At 32.6% G+C, this 21,597-nt stretch overlaps 2 protein-coding genes and 1 long non-coding RNA gene across 5 annotated transcripts; 2 read left to right on the forward strand and 1 right to left on the reverse strand.

Moving 5' to 3' along the window:
- LOC104780188 (phenolic glucoside malonyltransferase 2-like) lies at nucleotides 9,843-11,480 on the forward strand. The gene has a single exon (XM_010504680.2). The coding sequence runs from the start codon at nucleotides 9,989-9,991 to the stop codon at nucleotides 11,351-11,353; it is 1,365 nt and encodes a 454-aa protein (XP_010502982.1). The 5' UTR covers nucleotides 9,843-9,988; the 3' UTR covers nucleotides 11,354-11,480.
- LOC104780189 lies at nucleotides 14,226-16,085 on the forward strand. 2 transcript variants are annotated; one of them, XR_766661.2, is made up of 3 exons: nucleotides 14,226-14,989; nucleotides 15,236-15,627; nucleotides 15,711-16,085. It is a non-coding gene; the product is annotated as an uncharacterized LOC104780189 (long non-coding RNA). The 2 variants fall into 2 exon arrangements; XR_766662.1 differs by lacking the exon at nucleotides 15,236-15,627 and having other exon boundaries at nucleotides 14,230-14,989.
- Nucleotides 16,196-18,605, reverse strand: LOC104780190. 2 transcript variants are annotated; one of them, XM_010504682.1, is made up of 8 exons: nucleotides 18,365-18,605; nucleotides 17,579-18,017; nucleotides 17,420-17,476; nucleotides 17,246-17,327; nucleotides 17,063-17,129; nucleotides 16,789-16,974; nucleotides 16,633-16,693; nucleotides 16,196-16,548 (listed from the first exon to the last, which is right to left on the reverse strand). In XM_010504682.1, the coding sequence occupies exons 2-8, from the start codon at nucleotides 17,964-17,966 to the stop codon at nucleotides 16,355-16,357; spliced, it is 1,035 nt and encodes a 344-aa protein (XP_010502984.1). In that variant the 5' UTR covers nucleotides 17,967-18,017; nucleotides 18,365-18,605; the 3' UTR covers nucleotides 16,196-16,354. The 2 variants fall into 2 exon arrangements, with proteins under 2 accessions (XP_010502984.1, XP_010502983.1); XM_010504681.1 differs by having other exon boundaries at nucleotides 17,420-18,017.

Below are 21,597 nucleotides of genomic sequence, written 5' to 3' on the forward strand. Positions count from 1 at the left end.
TGAGCTCCGAGCTCCGAAAGCAAAAGTGCAGAGAAAGTGGTGAGAGAAGAGAGAGGGGTGTGAGAGATGCGAGTATTGGATGTTTTGATGTTAAACTAAGCAAGTCCGCGGGCTTTAATTGGCTCAATATATTATTTTTCGACCGAATCTGTTTTAAAAACAAAAAAATTTAGATGGGTATACCCATTTAAGCCCGTTTATAAATAGATTTTAATTAATTTTAAATAAGTAGTCCGATTATTATTTTTTCTGAATTCTCGAACTAAAACGATGACGTTTATGATTTTTTTAATTTTTACTAAAGTCGTAAAAAAATTATATTATCTTATAAAATAGAAGGATTAAAATCATAATTTTTGTTTATAATTATGATGTCAAACAATAATCATAATACGCTTAAACATTTTCAATTTGATGACATAGGTGGTCAAATCAATTCTTTTAAACCTCTCCGCAAGTCTCTAAAACCGGGGTGTCACATCTCTTCATCTCTCCTTCAATTTTGATCGCTGCGACTAGAATTTTAATAGTTTGGAGTTGTCGGAAAACCCAACGAGAAGAACCAAACCAATATTTGAACCAGCAATTGTGGCTACCTTTTTTATAATCAAATCACCATTGTTGAACTTAGAGAAAAGAAACTCGAGACATAAAAGATGAGGCCTGTTCATCTTCTTCTCTGACCAAACTTAAAATTTACAAAATTGATAGTTATACCCTTTACAATAATTATAATCACAAAAAGAAGATAGATTAAAACCAGTCGCAGTCGCTACTGCATCGACTCATAAACGAACATGGCCTATGTTTTTTTAATATGCATTTGTATGATATTTTTATTTGATAATGTCAAATAATTTTTACCAATTTATTTATCAACTTATACTCTATATATTAATAGAGAAGCACACTTTTGAAAAAACGTATGTATCGCCGCCAGAGAGCTCTATGCACATTTTAGCAAAATATCTTTAAATTTTCTACTTAATTACATAAGCATGTCATTATATTTTTAAAAAACAATTAACTGAATAATAATTATATGTGTCATCATTTCTCACATAAATTTAAATATCACATAATAAAACTAATTAAATAATTACATACTATTTAAAGGAAAAATTTCACTAAAATTTAATTACAAATATACAAATCAAAGTTATATTGATTTCTTAAAATCAATATAAGTAAAATATTCTAAAATGGCTATAAAAACATATCAATTAATATAAAGTTAATAAAAATAAAGAACATATATCCTCTATATATTAATAGAGAAGCACACTTTTGAAAAAGCTAATGTGTTGCTGCCAGTGCCAGAGAGGTCTGTACACCTTTTAGCAAAATACTTTTTAATTTTCTACATAATTACATTAGCATGCTATTATATTTAAAAAACAATTAACTGAATAATAATTATTTATGTCATCATTTCTCACATAAATTTAAATATCACATATTAAAACTAATTAAATAATTACATACTATTTTAAGGCAAAAATTCACTAAAATTTACTTACAAATATACAAGTCAAAGTTATATTGATTTCTTAAAATCAATATTAGTAAAATATTCTAAAATGGCTATAAAAACATATCAATTAATATAAAGTTAATAAAAATAAAGAACATATAACTTATTAAACATATAACTTATTAACATAATCATATAATAACAAAATATTATTTTTTATGTTAGTATTATTACCATAATAATTTAAATAACAAGATTTCAATAGTTATTATAATTGATTATAGATATAAGTATATTATCCCTGAATTATCTCCAACTTATTAAAAGAAATTTAATTCCCAATAAATATAGATTTATATATATTCATAAATAAATANCGCGCACCAATAACCTACTGGTGGATTTGGATGAATAGTTTCATTTCCACGATGACGGGTTAGGATCGATGCCCTGCAGGGCCAGCTTGGGGTCCGTTGGGACGGNTAAATTAGGGGATATCATGATGTATGATTATTTATATATATCTAAGTATGTAAACTAATTATTCTCAATATTTAGTGTCATTATCCATTAAAAATGGAAATATTGATAAACGAATAGGAATATACGTTCTAATTGTATATTCATCTATTTGCTATTAAAAAGGAATGAGACAATAACCCTTATCATTATAAATAAACTTAGTACAAAAAAATCATTATATATTTAAAATGAGTGACTATTAGATTATGCAAAATTGTAATAGTTACTTGATAAACCATAAACAGAAATTTGATTTTTAAAACACACAAAATTATATATTGCCATTTTGGCTATATTATCATGGAACAAAAATTATTACCATTCTGGTTACTTTGGCATATATGAAAATCAAGAAACAATTTCACTTTTGAAAGTGTCTCAATTACTGAGAATGGATTTTGCACACACAACCTTCTCCAAACGTAGCAAATCTAACTACACTACAACACATATTAAATTGGTAGCGACCAACACTTCCCTTTACTAAATGCAATTATGATGCTGGTTTTGATGCAACTACAAACAAGACTACGGCAGGATGGATTTTTCGAGACAACACAGGTGGATCTCTTGGTTGGGGTTCATCGGTACTCCCAAATGCAACAAATCCTCTAGAAGCTGAAGGAAAAGCTTTACTATCTGCAATGCAACAGACTTGGATTCGGGCATCACTTGTGAAAAACTTGTTAAAATACTAAATGGCCATTCATACGACATCTCTATTGATGGACTCTACCATGATATTTTGCTTTGGTCTACATATTTTCAACATGTTGAATTTACATTTGCTAGACGAGAATGTAATAATGAGGCGCATCTACTTGCAAAGAATGGATGTCTTAATTGTAATTTCTAGTCTAGTTGTTTATCTCCCCCAACTTGGTTGTATAAACAGATGTACCATGACTTTCATTATTCTTAAATAAAATCACATTTTCGACGAAAAAAAAAATTAACAAACCGACTACCTTAAAAGATTTAAATAGCCTAATCAAAAAACTTAAATCAATAAATTAGATTATCTTCAGAAATTTAGTTTAGAATTTGATTGTTACTAACATATTATAAAATTAAATAATTAAACAATCGAGTAATTTAGTATATGTTGTTATGGTTACAATTGGTGACAGCTTGTCCTGTGGGAAGGTTGTTAAAGGGTGGGGACCAGGATTCGAGGAACGCCTCGCGCACCAATAACCTACTGGTGGATTTGGATGAATAGTTTCATTTCCACGATGACGGGTTAGGATCGATGCCCTGCAGGGCCAGCTTGGGGTCCGTTGGGACGGCTAGCGGGGGCTAGTAGGGTCCACGTACGGTCCGTTGGGGCAGCTAGCGGGGGGCTAGTGGGGTCCGCGGGATGGGTTGTCAAAAAAATTTACGCGAAAAATGCAGTTTTGAATAAATAAAAAAAAATCTTTAATTACATATTATGTATTTATGTTTGACACAAACAGATATTGGTTCTAGATAATAATTTTACTTATAATATTTTTTTAAATCGATTTATCCCGCACATAGTGCTGGTTGCTACTTAGTTTACTGAAAAGATGTAATAATCTTTACAACTTTTTAAGTGTACAAATATATCGTAATACACACATTTTAATCCGTACAGCTTATTTTAGTGTACATATGTATATTAATATACACATTTCATTCGTACAGCTGAAATGTTTTTGTTCTTCTGTACACCTAATGAATTTTACGGATGCCCTTTTGTTCAACTGCCCTTTTTTAATTTCACACCCTTACACTTTACTCCGCTCTCTCATCTATCTCACATATCCTACTATATTAATTGGAAAGTACAAATATAAAACTAACCTTAAAATGTGTAAAAATTACATTCAATTGCCATTAAAAAAAATAATTAAGCTTAATTAACTAATTTAAATAAATATAATTAACTAAAAAATTAAAAAACACCCACAGATCAAATATTAAAAAATCTAAAAAAGTATTTTCTCTCTCTAATAAATTATGGACGAAATAATTGTTTTAGAAAAAATATATATAAACCAATCAGAATTTTAAAAACTAAGATATATATCCAAGTATACAATACAATTATTTTAGTAACTAAATTCAAAGAATTTGTTAAGATTTCAAATTATGATTCTCCTATCATTTTTATTTTATTTTATTTACAAATTGTTTGGAATTTTCATATAATACTTATGATTAATAAAATGCATATTTTTTTCTGCATATGTTGTCATTTGATTTTTTTTAAAACGAAGATATATTACTCAATGTATGAAAAATGTGTGTTTTAATTTCCACATTGGCGGGTTGGTAAAACTAAATTTATATAGATGATAAATTAATAATTTTTATTTGCTCACAATTATAATATTAAAATTACTATTTTATATTTCTAAAATAATGATGCAAATACAACAAACAAACAATATAAAACTGTTATAATACGTCAAAAATAAAATATTACTTCTAAAATAATTAATATTCAAATAGACTAATAGATTTACTGAACAATCAAAAATAAATATTATCTCAAACAAAGTAACTTTTTTTAAAAAATAAAACAATAAATTTTATTATTATATTATAAATTTTTTTTAAATGTTGATCTGTGCTTTAAGCACGGGATATCTACTTGTTTTCTATTATACAAATAGTAAAAAACACTTCTTTTCAGTTTATAAATAGTAAATGGATAAATGTATATAAATATATATTTTGGATTGAAAAATGGCCTATCTCCCCACAAGTAGGCATGACCACGGTTACGGTTATCATGATTACGATTTATTAACCATCGGTTACGGTTAGAAATTTTGTTTAATCTTAACCGTAACCGTTTAATAAACGGTTTAACGTTACGGTTAAATATGGTTCCGGTTGAAACGATTACGATTATATACGGTTACGGTTATTTGATAATATGATACGGTTGATATTATTTGATGATATTATTTATTTATAATTAATATGTTTATTAATTGTACTCATATTTCTATATATCATATGATTCATATTAAATAAATAATTAGTAGTATATTTTATTATGTTTTTAAAACGGTTATGGTTAACCAATTACGGTTTAACTATGCGGTTAACCAATGGTTTCGATACGGTTACGGTTAATTAACGGATATGGTTAATATAATTTAACCATATATTTACGGTTAACGGTTACGGTTTTTAACCATTTTACACGGTTACGGTCTGGTTACGGTTTAGATACGGTCCGGTTACGGTTCGAAATACGGTTAAGGTTTAATTTTGGTCATGCCTACCCACAAGCAATGTTACATTATCGCATTCATACACAAAACTTATAACTACACAAACTTCTATTAACTTTGACTTTTTGTGACACCCTGGTTTACTAAGAGGTTTAAAAAATTTGATTTGGCCACTTATGTAACCAAAGTGCAATTATCTTTCCGGTCAAGGGTCCTCAGCGAACTCCAGAGTTAAGCGTGCTTGAGCTGGAGTAGTTTCAGGATGGGTGACCTTCCAGGAAGTGATTGTCGGAAGTGTGCTAGTGACGAAAAAACACAGGGAAATATCATGTGGTGATTTGTAGAGACGGTAATAAGTTTTTAAAACCTCCCAGACATAGCAAATCGGCCGTCAGATAAGGATGAGCTCATGGGCCTAGTGAGAGGACATGAGGCCCAGTAAGAAAGGTGGGCCCATGAACTGGGATTGGACATGGGGTCTACTAAAAGGTGGCGGTCGGGGAGTTACAAGTGGTATCAGAGCTAAACACAGACGAGTGTGGAGTCGAGTGGGCTCACACTGTCGAGGGTGATGGTGTTGGTACGCAACGAGGACGTTACGATTTTCTAGTGGGGTGAACTGTGACACTCCGGTTTGTTGAGCGATTTAAAAGAATTGATTTGGCCGCCTATGTTACCAAAGTGCAATTATTTTTTCGGTCAAGGGTCCTGAGAGAACTCCAGAGTTAAGCGTGCTTGAACTTGAGGGAAGTGATTGTCGGAACTGTGCGAGTGAGGACAAAATACAGGGAAAGATCATGTGGGGATTTGTAGGGACGGTAACAAGTCTTTAAAACCGCACAGACGTAACAAACCGGCCGTCGGATATGGATTGGTTCATGGTCCTAGTGAGAGAACGAGAAGCCCATTAAAAAAGGTAGGTCCATGAACTGGGATTGGACATGGTGTCCACTAAGAGGTGACGGTCGGGGAGTTACAATTTTATACACAAACAAAACAAATTCGGTCTAAACCCACAAACCCCACAAAGACCGTTAATATTTTGTTAATACTATGCTGACTAGGATGCTATATAGATAATAAGACAAATACTTAGGTTATATATTATTAAAGTTGGTATCTACATTAAAAAGTTAAAGTAGTATAGTGGTATTTAGTTTTCATATGTACATTTAATAAGACGATTAATATATATATATATATATATATATATATATATATATCAGATTTGAGGAGTAGTGTAAAGAAAGAAAGAAAAAAATAATAATAGTATACTCTCATTTAAGAAAAATTCTAGGGGTGAACCACTTTCATTCACCCCCTCTTAATTAACCAATTAGAATAAAACAATATGTCATGTCATATCATATTTAAAAAAATAAATCAAAATAAAAAAAAAATAAAAAAAAAAAAAATTAAGAAAATAAATTATGTAGATCTTTTATTAAAGAAATTATGACGGTTTGAGTTTATAAAAGAGGATTAGAGTTTAAATTTATAATTTTAAAAATTATATGTCGGTTTGGGTTTATAAAAGAATGGTTAGGATTTAGATTTTACAATTAAACAAAATTATATGTCGGTTTGGGTTTACAAAAGAGTGGTTAGAGTTTATATTTTTGTCATATTACAATTAAACGAAATTATATGTCGGTTTGAATTTATAAAATAGTGGTTAGGGTTTAGATTTTACAATTAAACAAAATTATATGTCGGTTTGGGTTTATAAAAGAGTGATTAGGATTTAGATTTTACAATTAAACAAAATTATATGTCGGTTTCGGTTTATAAAAATGTTGTTAGGGTTTAGATGTAATAATAAAAAATGTAATATTATATTAGAACTAAAACATTTAAAGTTGATTGATCTACATAATTTGTTTCCATATTTAAGATTTGTTTCCTTAAAATTAAGGGGGGTGAATAAGAGACATCTGATGGTTAGCCATTTAATTAACCCAATTACGAAAGACTGGCATTTGCCTATCTTTGAAGAGGTTATGGATCCAGTGGATATACAGCTTATACGGAGTATGGCGGTCAGTAAAACTTATAAACCGGATCGTTTAATATGGCATTTTACTAAATCGGGGAAGTATTCAGTGAAATCAGGTTATCGGTTCGCTCGGGAATTAATCGCGGAAGTTGAATACGGGCCGACGTGTATGGCCCTTCGGGCTCAATCATGGAAACTGGAAGTCCTCCCGAATGTTCAACACTTTTTCTGGCAGATTGCCTCTGGTAATCTCCCAGTGTTGGAGCGGCTCGCATATCGGAGAGTTCGATGTGATACTCGGTGTAAAAATGTGATTCTACAGCAGAGTCTATAAATCACGCTCTTTTTGAGTGTCCTCGTTCGCGAAGGATATGGGAGCTGTCTCAAGTATCTTTAGATCATGAGAGCTTTCCATATGCCTCAATCTATGCGAATTTAGATTTTATTTTTTGGCGGGCATCATCCCAGTCGGGAGTATTGGATATAGCTTTCCATCTCCTCTGGATTCTATGGTCAGTTTGGAAAGATAGGAATAAAAAGGTTTTCCAGGGAATAGAGGCCGAACCAAGTGATATTTTAAATCAGGCAGCTAATGATAAATTAGTGTAGGAGGAGGTCAAATCTTTTTCGGGGAGATATCTGCAACCTCCACTAATTTTGGAGTATAGGCTTCTTTTCCTCGCTGTCAGGTTGAGGTTCCTGGAAAGGCTCATATCCTTTTCAGGGTTTGGGTTGGTGATATTGTAATGGTGAAGATTTGACGCTTCTCCTGGGACAACGAAGTCTTCGACGCGGACCAACCCCCTTACATGCGGAGTTACAAGCTCTGATCTGGGTTATGGAGTCTCTGTTGGCGGCTGGGGTTGACTGTCAAGCCTACGAGACAGATTGTGCAGAGTTACTTGCGATGGTGCAGCTACGCGATGATTGGCCAGATTTCTCGAACATGCTGGAAGATTTCTCTTTGCTCAGATCCTCCATCCCTTCCTTCACCTTGACCAGGATCTCTCGTGAGTCCAATGTCAGGGCAAATTGCCTTGCCCGTTCTTCAAGATTGTTAATTTCTGAAACTTCTTTTGTAAACTCTTACCCTCTAGGTTGGGCAACCAATCTTGGAGTTCATTTTTAATTTATTTAATGTTTGGTTGCAAAAAAAAAAAAGAGATTTACCCCTAGGGGTGAAATCAAGAATTGTCCCTCATTTAATCCTCACCCCCTCAAGTAATACATTAGGCTCTATTGGTAATTTTAACCAAAACACATATACCCCCATTATCCCTCTTATCTCACACATTTTTTTTTTTGATAACAACAACTAGATTGACTCAAATAAGCCATCATGAAGGAACATTGTTTACATAGGTAATCAACGCGGTTAGGACCGAACACGTCGGGCCAATCTGTCTGCAGCACCATTCTGATTACGTGGAATTAACACCAGAGCAAAAGAAGTAAACTCTTCCTTGTCAAGCTGAATCGCGTCCAGATAAGGCTTGAAAGCTGGCCACTCGAGGGCGAAGACACCATCTTCACCAAATCGGAATAGTCTCTAATTTCTATTACACAAAAAGCTAATTTCTTATTTTACCAATTATGAATAGTGATTGTATCAATTCTCCAATTAAGTTTGCAATACATACTCTTTTTGCAAACAAACCCCCAAAAAAACTATTTTACATTAAATGCAACTTAGAGAGTAGAATGTTTTAAATCAGTAGAAAAAAATCAAAGAGACTTAAGGGGGTGGTATTGGATTCTAATTTATGAAGATTTTTGAAGAGGTTAACAAAATCATTAAAAGTGAATAAATGAAAGATTGTTAAAGATTGCTAGAGAGTTTTGTTGATTAGTTTTTAAAAATCTTGTAAAGTCTTCCAAATAATTCCTGTATTTTTATGATATTTTCCATGACTTTATTTTGTAAAGAAAGTGTCTAAAATCATGAATCAATAACGTAATAATTGAACTCATTAACAATTTTATATTCTTTTGTTTTAATTGAATAACACAAAACTTTTAATGACTTTATAGAAGTCTGAATCCAATAACCCAGATTTGTTAAGATTTTAAATGATTTTTTATAAATCACAAACTAATAACACTAAACTTTAACAAAGTTTAACAAAATCTTAAATATAAAACAACAGATTTTACATAACATTTAAAATCTTTAAAACTCCATTCAAATATTAAACCAATAATTCCTACTAAGTATTCTTAACAAGGAAATCCTCTATAATCTGCACAAATCCTTCAAATTCATTAAAAATCAAATAATACCCGTAGATTTTAAAATAAATTTTTAAAATATTTAATTTATATAACAGTAAATTTCATTAGACTTTTTAAAATATACAATCGAATAATATAAGATTTGTAAATTTTATATATATCACTAGATTCAATACATATCGAAAGTTATTGCTTCGCACGATCACAGATTGTGAGTGTGGTAGTATTGAAATTAGAATTATATATACTAAACTCCAAATTTTAAGGGAAGAATGTGAACTACTCCAAATTTGGATATCAACAAAAAAAGTAATACACTTCATAATGAGAAAAGAAGTCATATGATAACCAAATCTGACCAAAAAAACAAAACTTATTTGAAGTTGTCAAAAAGAAGAAAAAAGGTAATTTGATGACACGTGAATAGAGATGACGATTTGGTCGAAGTAGAGAAGATTCATTGATTCAACATTTGCGACTCTTTACTATATATTATTAGTTTACCCATTTGAGACTCCAAAATCAATTTTACCTTCTTCCACAAACGTCACAATGACGCTACACATCACTGAGACTGTCCGAGTCTCCCCTGCCGCCGACTCGGACGCTGTCCTCAACTCAGCCAACTCGCTCACAATCCCTTTAACATTCTTCGACCTACCATGGCTACTATTCCACCCGGTCAAACGAGTCTTCTTCTACAAACTCACCGAGTCGACCCATGAGCATTTCCACTCTATCATCCTCCCTAAGCTCAAGCTCTCTCTCTCCCTTGTCCTCCGCAACTACCTCCCTCTCACCGGCCACATCACCTGGAACACAAACGAACCCAAACCAAGCATCCTTGTCGCTCCAAACGACGCCGTTTTGGTGACTATAGCCGAGAGTGAAGCTGACTTTTCTCATTTGTCCGGCTATGGACAACGTCCTGTCTCCAAGTTACACGCCTTGCTTCCCAAGTTACCTGTTACGGATGACTCAGCCACAGCCTTCTCCATACAAATCACGTTGTTCCCGAACCAAGGATTCTCTATCGGCGTCGCAGCACACCACGCCGTTTTAGACGGGAAAACGTCAAGCACGTTCATCAAAACTTGGGCTCACATCTGCAAACTACAACTTGAAAACATGCCAGAGAATCTGATTCCATCTTATGATCGGTCGGTGATCAAAGATCCGACCGGACTCGATGAAAAGATGATAGAGATGGTGAGATCTCTCAAAGAGGACAAAACCAACGTTGTCTTGAGCTTGACACCGCGTCCGGCAAAAAAACTCGGAGACGACGTTGTCTTGGCCACGCTCGTGCTCTCTAGGGATGACATCGAGACACTAAGGGAGCGAGTCAAGAACGAGTCACCGAGCCTTCACTTGTCCACTTTTGTCATTGCCTACGCTTACGCGTGGACTTGCTTTGTTAAGGCACGTGGAGGAAATGGAGAGAGATCAGTGAGTTTTCTGTTCGTAGGAGATTTTAGAGAACGGTTGGATCCGAAGCTTCCGACGACTTACTTCGGAAACTGTATGTTTCCGGTGGGTTGTTACAACCGTAAGGCGGCGGAGTTTACGCAAGAGAAGGGGTTTGTGACGGCGGCCGAGATTCTTAGTAATTTGGTCAAAGGATTGAGTTCAAGAAAGATAGAGACTATTGCGGACTCCTTTATTGAAGGATTTGGTTTTCAGAGTTGGAGCACACAGTTTGGGACTGTTGCCGGGTCGACCCGGTTGGGAGTGTACGAGACGGATTTCGGGTGGGGAAGACCCGTTAAGGTTGATATTGTCTCTATCGACGAAGGGAAGGCGATCTCGATGGCAGAGAGACGTGATGAATCGTGTGGCGTGGAGATTGGAATGTGTTTGAAAAAGTCAGAAATGGACATGGTAATGTCTTTTTTCAAGAATGGTTTACAAAGTTAAACCTTTTTGTTTTGTAAAATTTTACTAATAAGGTAAAAGCTTGTTCAGTTGTTCTTGTTTGTCTCACAATAAAACTTTTGGGAATAGCTCTAGTTTCAAACAGAAATAAATCTTGTTCGGTGTAACTTTCCTAACAGTACCCATTTAAAACGGAAACTAATTAATATTCGGTTCGATTTCGGAATACTGTATATCGTGTAATTCTGGTCTTGGTGTAATTTTTGTCAAGTCAATGTATGTAAGATCGTATTCAACCAAGAAAACTTTTTTACAACAAATGCATATACTTGTTACTCAAATCTAGAAATTAAAATAAAGAGATTTTGAAGAGACTTGAAGATATTATTTTCTTGCGTAAGGTCTTGTGGCAAACCACAGCCGAAGACCGTCCTCGTAGTGAGTGTCTCCACCATCAAGAATTGAAAAAAGTTGATTGCGTACAGTCTTAATCAAAAAGCTTGAAAGGCCGAGTATGCGGTGAACGGATATCTTCATGTCTCATAGCATGTCTCTCATGCCAAAGATGATACAAGATTGCTTAAAACTTTACATTTTGGTTTAAGTTGTAATTTTACTTTAGATTAATTCAAATTGAACCGATCTTGAATAAACACCCCAAAATCCTGGATGAGACATGAAAAATCACTTAAAATACCTAACATAAGGGCTTTGTCCGAAAAAAAACAAAAAGATTATTATTGATTTGAGCCTTTTTTGGGCCAAATATTTGAAATATATTTGAGATAAAGCATTTTTGTCCATGCTTTCAAAATTAGTCATTTTCTAGTGAGGGTAAATGACAAAATTAACTCTAATGAAAGAGTAGGTCATCTTCTTCAACCTTCTCTGTTTCACCATCGACATCTTCATTTTTCAATTCCATTGATCAAAATTAAACCTTAAAAACTAATACCTTGTGAATTCAAAGGGAAAAAATTAAACAAATTTTGTGAATCTTTCTTTTCTTAAAGTTTTAGATCTCTTATCCCTTGTATTGTCTACCATATCTTTCAAAAACCACAATCATCACATATAAGATCTGTCAGATCTGCAGTTCCGACGGTAGTGAATCTCTGTGCATCGTTGCATTATTTGTCAAATCCTAACAGTCATAAAATTGTAAACTCGAGAAGGACATGTATGTGAGATTTGAAATTGCCCTAATGGTTTTTCCTATTTTTTATTTTAAAAAAAAATATTCCAAATAGATATTTTTTTTTATTTTATAATTAACACATTTTATTTATAACAATTGCAAACTAACCCATTTTAATTTAAATTTTGTAACACTTTCATAAAATTATTATTTTTATTTAAATTAAACATTTATTATTATAAAGAGCATCACATCATACCATTTTTGTTGTAATAAAATAATTATTATGGAATGAATAAAAATAAATTTTATTATTTATATAAATTATCTTTTCCAAATGGTAGTCTTAATATTTTAGAATAAATATTTATACTTAAATTAATATTGTTAATTCTTAAAAATATTTATTTTATTTATTTTGGTAATAAATAAAAAAATTAAAGATTAAGAGGACTACTTTGTAAATAAAATAGTTCACCTCTCTTTATAGAAGAAAAAATAGAGTTCTTCTATAAATAGAGAAAAAAATAGTAATCTTTATTATAGAAGTGAAGATAGAGATCAATTTAAGCAAAAATTACTCTATAATAGAGTTTGGAGATACTTTAAGAATAAGAGACGATGAACATGCGTGAATCTTGATGCTCCATCAATGAAGGGTAAAATCGTCCTTCAATGATAAAATAAATGCCTAAAACTGGAAGTCCGGACAATCAGTCCCAAATTCATTATTTCTATAATTAATCCAAAAAAAACCTATAACATAAGGGCATTACTAAACGAGAACACGGTAGCATGGTCAATGGTCAATGGTCAATGGGAGTTTCTCTTATTTTTTAGCCTAAAAAATAAATAAAAAACCAAAATTGGGTCCACAAAAGCGGAGAAACGTTTCTGCAGGAAGGAACTTAGACCATGCACATCGGTTGGGACTTTTTTTGGTCCCTCACATTTAATAATAATATTTTGAAAGTTTCTTATTTTTAGTATGAGCATTGGTGTCTATTTGTATTTGATCCCTCAAATAAAATAATAATATTTTGAAAGTTTAAGTATTAATTATTTAAAGTTGACAAAACAAAAACATACAATTAAGAAATTAATAACAGAAATCATAAAACATAAAAACATCAAAACAAAAACAAACATTTTATTCAACTCATAAAAATTTTAAAATCAATCTTCATTATCCGGGAGATGTCCAGAGTTAGTCCAAATATGCTCATATGTTTATCTTTCGAGCAAGCATGTATGAAAAAAGAGAACATGTAGTCATTTTTATCTCATCTGATTCTCAAGAAGAAGAAAGGTCTCTCTTATAGATGCTTTAACCGGCTTCACGCTCAACAACTCTTAACTCTATATTGTAAAACAGGGTCAAGAGATTGTGATCCCAAACGACAAAATGCCCACTAAAGACCCTTTGGAAAGAAAAGACCTCCAAGTCTACTTTGTGATCTTGTTCCCGTCAAGGTTAACNTGGAGATATGATCGGATCGCCTTCGGAAGACACAGAAGATGGAATCGCCGTCGAGATATGAGAGAAAAGTTTTTGTTCTGTTTACCTAGACAATTTCTTTTTCCAATCAGAAGGAAGCACGTGGCCAAGTCGACGAGAGAAAAAACGTCCCCGTTGAGAATACGTTTTTTGGTTAATGGGTTATTTTTGATTTATTTTTAATTCCAAAAACATGAGGGACGGCCCAAGACAACGGCGATGCACATGGTCTTAAGCAAGGCATAAGCAACATTACGTGGCGTGTTTGATACGTTGATGAGTAAATAATTTTTTTTTTTCTTTTTTCATTTTCTTCCTTCTTTCTTTCGCGATCCTCTCTCTTTTCTCTCTCAATCCGAAAGGCGAATCAATCGATTCACCGCCATCGCAGTTCCTCGATCTCCGCCCAACTCCGTTCTTTTCTATCTCTATTCAATCTCTTTTCTATCTCTTTTCGATCATCGCAGTTCCTCGATCACAGCCTTCTTTCCTCGTTGAGCAAGATAAGTGATTTAATTCAATCTCTGTTTTTTTTTTCTTCTTCTTCTTCTTCTTCGTTTTGTAGTTGACTTGTTTTCTTTTTTGTTCTATCTCTGTTCTACTGATTTGGATCTTAAAGTCTTAATTTTTAATCGCAAATCTCCCTTTGATTTTCAAATATGAGTTGCTACCTACCCACCAATGCAAATTAAGCTCTTTTTTTTTAGCTCAAACTACTGCAATTGTGTACTGGATTCTATAAAAAGTCTTATGCTTATAATTTGAAAACATTTATCTAAATCTATGAACCTTGTTTGTCTGGACTCGATTGGGTAATGGATTGTTAGTGTCCTTATTAGAGCCGTAGGTAACATTACTGATTTTGAAAGGTATTTGCAACAGGGCAGTCTCGTAGCTGCCATTCCTCTTTTGTCGTTGAAACATTCTTCTGAACTTGATGTATGCTTTTGGTTGTTTTCAGGTGAAGTCCAACTCGCCACAAGCACTTTCTTCTGCAGTTAAGTGACATTGGATCAGTTGTAAGTAGCTGGTTCTTGATCAGGTTTGTGTCGCTCTAAGCATGTATTATTTTGGATCCTATATAAGTAGTTTGCAGCAAAGTGTGTATATGTAGACTCTAGTTCAGTTGCTGAGAATTTAATTGAATTTTGGTTGTGTGTGTATGTGAATCGTCTTGTGCATTCTCAGTATCCTTCTCTACATTGGCCAAGTCTGATTTTGTTTCTATGATCTTGGTTGTGATACTTTGAAGCACTAATACTAGTTTTATTCCTAATGTATGCGTCAGGAGCTAAATTCACAAAAGATGAAAGCTTTGCAGATAGAATGTGAGAAAGGAAACAAGAATGATTTGGCAGAATAGTGAACAATCTTTGCTGGTTTGGCACATTTTAGATCTATAAGATGATATAGCTGTTGTGAGATTTTTTTTCCTGTCTTCATTGCTATGCTTGTAGTTAGACAGAACCATTTCATTAGAAAAGCTTGGGCTTTTTGTTTACTTAATTCTTCTATTCTGACGTTCTGGTAGCCTATAACTTACTGTCCATGATTTGGTTATACTTGGGGTAAGTTTCAGTTTGGTTTTCTTTTTGGTAGCGAACTGCTCTGTGGTTGATGAGAAGATGATAAAGTGTTTGATCTTTCTTTCTTTCTCTTATTTGTTTATCTAACTTGAGGGTGAGAATTTTGGTTCTTTTAGTGGAGTCTTGATTACATTTATTTACAATTAGAAAGCTTTCTGATAATGTTGGCTGTTTCAGTGTCTCATAAACTATCCAAGAGAAAAGCTGATGACAACCTGATGTTACTTCACACCATGCTTTAAAAATACTATAAACGATGGCGTGTTTGGTGATATTGCCCTTCGGTGAAGCAAATTAAGATGTTACTATGATCTAAGAGAATCTACAAGTCTCGGCGAGATGTAGGTGGTGTCACATTGACACTACTGAACTTGTTAAATGTGTGTGCTCCCATCTTCTTCTCTACTCTTTTTTCTGATCTCTCTATGCTCCGTTTTTTTGCTGCAACTAATAAAAAGCTTCTCTGTTTTGACTTAGCAATTTATATCTTGGTGTGTTGGTGTTCAAAAAATTACTATTTTAATGATTAATGTGATAGGGGTTCTAAATGGATTGCTATAATTAGTTTAGTATTTAATATATGATTAGTTTATATTTGAGCAACTTGAAAGAGTCTTTGGAGTAAAGATGGTCTTACACACAAAAGAAAAAAAAAAAAAAAAAAAAAANAAGAGCAGTTGTTTCAAACTTATAAAAAAGAAACACCAAACATCTCTAACAAAAACATTCGAACATCACGCCGTTTCCGTTAATTTTTCTTTGTTTCATCTGTTTTCCCCCAAACCCAACAAAAAGATAATCTTGAAACAATCCTCTATTTTCTACCGTATCAAGTTTCTTAATCTGTATATTTGAGCAGGTACATGTAGCATACGAATTGCCTCTTTGTAAAACTCCCAAGATTCACTTGCTTCTGTAATTGCTTCTTGACCAAAAGGGTTGTTCTTGATGAAATCTTGAACGTTTTCAGCTTCTACCAACCTCTGAAGATGAAGTCTCAGATCACCACCATTACCTGAAAATCCATTGAAAGCATTCAAAATAGTAAATAAAGGAGATCTAATATATAATTACAAAGAGATTGATTCTTGCTGGATACCTAAGGATGTGTCTGTCTTGTTCTGATGATTGTATGAATGAGGGAATATCGCTGTATATGGCTGTGACATTCAAGAAGTTAAAAAAAAAAACATCGATATGACACTAGAATTGTTGTGTAAAAAAGACCAAAAGAAGATGCAAACAAAAAGCGTACTGGGTTAAGCAAAGCCTTGTACGGAGAATCATCAAGCAAAACCGTGTTGGTTTGGTTGTAATAACCCATTTGCCACGGTAGATTTGGATCGTGTTTCTCCCAAAGCCGGTTTAGATCCTTGAACACCACATATTTGTGCTTATTTTCAAGAGAGCCAACAGTCGTCGTAGCACAATAAGACATGTCCTGCAAAAATATATCAGAACCAAAAACCGAATGAATATTAGAACACTTGTTCCGAAAACAGAGAAACCTATGGCAAGAACCACCTTACCCAGCAAAACAACAGTTTATTCTTCATATCACCAAGCAAGAAGTCAGTAATTCTTACAACATTGTTCCTGCAAGACAAGTAAACAAAAGTGATATTGATTATACATAACAAATATGGAAGTAACAATCATATGATCTATATATATATGAAAGTGTCAATGACGAAGTGTGAGTAATGTCGTACTGCTTTCTCGATGACCATATACCAACTTCAAACTTGTCAAAACAGAACTTCAGAAACTCTTCACAAAAAGGTCTCTTGAAAACTGACAGAAACAAAAACAATTGCATACTAATATATAAGTTATACTATCAAATAAGTATTGGTATGGACTCACAAAAGAATCTAAAAACTCACTAGCCCTTCTTCCAATATTAATGTCGGCTTTAACATCTTTAAGAGGAGAGACTACATCTGCAAGCAACCCATTAAGATCAAGAACAAGAAGTTTTTTCCTTAACACCAACGGATTCGATCCACACTCTTCTCTGATTCCACTCGAATCAACACAGATACCTTTGTTCTCTACCCCGGGAACTTCATCACTCCTCGTAACAGTCGATATGACATTAGCTTCGTTACTGTTCGCCACCTCTAAAACAGGAAGCTTTCCTATGTTTGCATCATTCACAACAACATGTTTTCGATCAGCCACCGAATCATTCTCTATCTTTGTCTCATTAGATTCGGTTTCTTGGCCATTCTTGCAGCTTCCATCATCAAGACAAATCTCTTTCTTCTCTTCAATATCTAACAAAGGAACTAGAACATTCCCTTCAACAGCTGTTTCGGTTTGCGACGACAACATAATAGGAACCTCGTAAGTATTCTCTACGTTACCAGTCATTTTAGCTTTCTTAATCACAGGTTCCTCTTCAACAGATAGTTCAATAATTTCTCTCATTCTTCAAAAAACCTCAGAATTCGCATCACTAGTTGTACTTCAATGTGGAAGCTGTGAAGACCAAAGTGTAACAAATATATGTATTAACATGTCAAAATTAAAATATATATATACAGAAAATATTAAAAAAAAATTAATATAAACAATTTTGATTATTAAACATAATTAACGTTTAATGGACAAAAAAAAATCTGAGTCTTTGCAACCACAAATCTCACGTTAATTTAAAGATGATCTGAACTTTTTTTTTAAAAAGAACATAAATTAACTAATAAATGTTCGTATCATTACACAATTTATCGGTCTAGATTTCGTTAAAATCATGAAGACTAAAGAAGATTATACACAAATTCGCCGATTAAAGAAAAAAAAAAAAAGAGAGGAAAAATTAAACTTACCGATGAATTGGAAAAATTGAAGAGGAAGAACGAAATTGGAAGAGATGAAGCTTCGTATTGAGTTTGTGGGGAATATATGATTGGGAGAAAGGAGAGAATTTAAGGATCTGAGCATATGAAACGACGGCTTTGGAATGTCGTTTGGTGTTCCCAAGGAAAGGATGTGTGGAAAAAGAAGAAAAGAGAGATTTTTTTGCAGAGAGAGAGAGAGAGAGAGAGAGAGACAAGAAGGAAGTTAAGTGGTTTAGACGTGACTTTTTGTGGGGTCTTTAGATCTCTCCCTCTCGTCTCGTGTCGTCAGATTCGTGGGTCGGGTCGTGGGGTTGGTTATTCTAGTTTTAAACCACTGTACAGTTGTTTAATTAGATATAGTACTGGTTAGAGCCGCTGTGATTCGGCCCCAAGTTTTGAATAGCCCAAATACATTAGGGAAAATTTTCATTTAGGAAAAACCATATTGATTATTGGACTTCTTTTTTTTTTTTTTTTTTTTAAAATGAGGACTTCTTTAGATAGTAATCTAACTATTTATTAAAAGTTGAAGCAATTTTATTAATTATAAAAATTCTGTTGGTGGTATTAATTCGCTTTATTGAAAAAATAAAAGAAAATAATTGTTCGAAAATAATGTAGTAAGTTTTGTTTGATATATCACCATTTGAAAGTGAAGTTTTGAAATTTTATTTTGCTTACACCATTTACATAAATTAAAAAACTTAAGGTAAATTTGAGGACTTTTATTTTCTCTTCACATGGTTACATAATTTAATAAAATATCTATTCATTATTATTTAAAAAAAAAATTGAATACTTTAATATTTGAAATCATAGTTTTCATAATTTTAATTAGTTTTCCTGATAATTATATGACTTAACTTTTCTTTATAAAAATAAAAACATAAATATTGGTGAAACTGGTGAAGTATAGGTTTGTAAAAAAAATTATTAATTAAACTTTTTGTTTTGTGTAAATTTATTTACAACAATAGCTTACAACAATAGTCCAACAGATAAATCAAGTGTTTTATTTTAGTATTTGACAGATTTTGTGTATTGTAATAAATTAAACTATAGAAACTAAAAATATTATACTTTTAATACAAACATAATCAATTATTCTCTTATTCCAAACATATTACGATAACACATCTTGGCACTTTCTTATGATCCACCTGACCAGATCCGACTGAAAGAACATGCTCATGAAGCAGCTGCTTACGGTTGGATTCTCATAAATAGTTTTTCGGCCCCTAAATCAGTAAAATATTAGTCAGTGGTAAGTAACTACAAACAATCAGGTTTATTAATTTTCATTGATTCATCAAAGATAATTGGTTCTAAAAACTTTTCGGCTTGTGGCCCTTATAATTTGTGCGATGGCTATGCATCTGACTTGCTACGTAGCGGTAGCACTACAAGTTCACTGTGGCTCTGGGCTGACCTATCAACTGGTGGGAGCCCTCTCGATATCCAAACGGAAGCGTACAAGTTGTTACCCCTTCTCCAACGTCTTCTTTTCCTTGTAGCGTAAGGTCTGTACGCTGTACTCATAAGAAGCAGATAAAGGATGGGTTAGAACCCTGTCAGAAAAAGCGAAAGATCAGTTCTATTAACAAGTTTGAGAACTAGTCATGACACTCTCTATCATAAGCTGGAAACGCTCATGCATTAATTTTTAATCTCGATCTCAAGGATGTTGCTTTGTCTCTTTTTCTTATATTTTTTGACGTGTACCCTGTTAGATTTTCTTTTTGCAATTGATGCTAAGATATTATCTTACGAAAATAGTTCAGCGATGAAAAAAAAATATAGGATTAAATGTTTCATATCAAAGTTTTATTTCATTTAGACCCTTAAATGTTTCATATCAAAGTTTATAATGTGATTTATATCAAAGTTATATTTTCTCCACGGAGAGACAAATTAAAGTAGCCATAGTGGTCAAAATTTTCCACTAACTTTTTTAAACACTTTACTTATTCCTGTGATTGTGTACATATTGCAATGCCATTGCAAGGGAATTCGCATGTGCTATGTGATGATGATAACTTAGCATCTACATATCTTGATATATTATTACTTATATATATGCCTCGGGATCTGATTATCCTAGCTAAAAATTACTTTTATTTTTATATAGTGGTGGTCCAAACAAAATTTTGATCCTGTGATGATCATATATCGAACAAAAGTGTGATTTTAGTAGTCTTTTTCATATTTCGTAATGAACCTCAATGTGCAAGAGTGCTTTGTCTCTGTAAGTGGATAGCCACGAGAAAGTTACGCTCGCAATTAAAAAACGTTTAGTCTTTTTTCTTCCATAAATTTTTTAGGTTAAATTTACCATTTCCAAAGAGGTATAATTAGAGTTCGAAAATATTAAGTAGGTGAAATTTGGGACTTGATTAATTCATGTCTAGATTTGTAATTATTAATCGGTTTTTATCTTGTAATGATGAATAAAAAGTCTTTACAAAAAGATTTGCTCTTCTTCCTTCTTTCTTATTATACTCTTTTCTTTGTATCAAAAAGATTGATCGTGTAAAAATTTCATACAATTTTTTTTTTTTAAAATAATGTTTAGTTATAAATACATTATTATTCACACTAACAAATTTTTCATAACTATTAACTAATCATAATTTATTAAATTTTAAAATTCTTAATTAATTATTTTTAAAATTAACAATTTCTTAACACTATTTGATAAAAGTTGATAACAAATCAATCTTTTTATACAAAAAGAAAACCTCAGCAAATCAATCATGATAATGAGCGAGTAGTATTTAGTAGGTGCCTATCCATTTTAGATGGGTCTAAACAGTTTTACAACGAATAACATAGACTAGCAATTGAAAAAAAACTTTAAAATTATTAGACACACTTAAACTTGTGGATCCCGTCCAACGATCGAAGCCTGCCCAATGACCACTAGTCCGTCTAAGTTTCTAACCGTATAATCCGTCAAATACTATAATCATATGTTTAAGTTTAACAATATTGGTGAAGTGACTTTAGTACGGTGGCCAAAACTAAGTCCTTAATACATAAGATACTATTACACCAGGATCCAGTCTCGCTCCCTACGAATGTAGGGATTAAGCTAATAGACCGATCTGTTGTGGCCAATGGTTAACAAAAAAGTTTAACAATACCGAATATAGTAAAATAGAAGCGGTCTATAATACCAATCGTTTATATACCTAAATATATTCCGCTTTCTTAACATTATC

Source organism: Camelina sativa, chromosome 4 (genome assembly GCF_000633955.1).
Source record: "Camelina sativa cultivar DH55 chromosome 4, Cs, whole genome shotgun sequence".
NCBI classification, from domain to species: Eukaryota; Viridiplantae; Streptophyta; class Magnoliopsida; order Brassicales; family Brassicaceae; genus Camelina; species Camelina sativa.

What these genes read in the sequence shown, in the direction of transcription:
- LOC104780188 (XM_010504680.2), top strand. Translation starts at nt 9,989, where the DNA reads ATGACGCTACACATCACTGAGACTGTCCGAGTCTCCCCTGCCGCCGAC.
- LOC104780190 (XM_010504681.1), bottom strand. Translation starts at nt 17,966, where the DNA reads ATGAGAGAAATTATTGAACTATCTGTTGAAGAGGAACCTGTGATTAAG. An exon ending in TAATATTGGAAGAAGGGCTA is followed by an intron (nt 17,328 to 17,419) that starts GTGAGTTTTTAG and finishes TGTTTCTGTCAG; the next exon opens with TTTTCAAGAGACCTTTTTGT. An exon ending in ACAAGGCTTTGCTTAACCCA is followed by an intron (nt 16,694 to 16,788) that starts GTACGCTTTTTG and finishes TGAATGTCACAG; the next exon opens with CCATATACAGCGATATTCCC.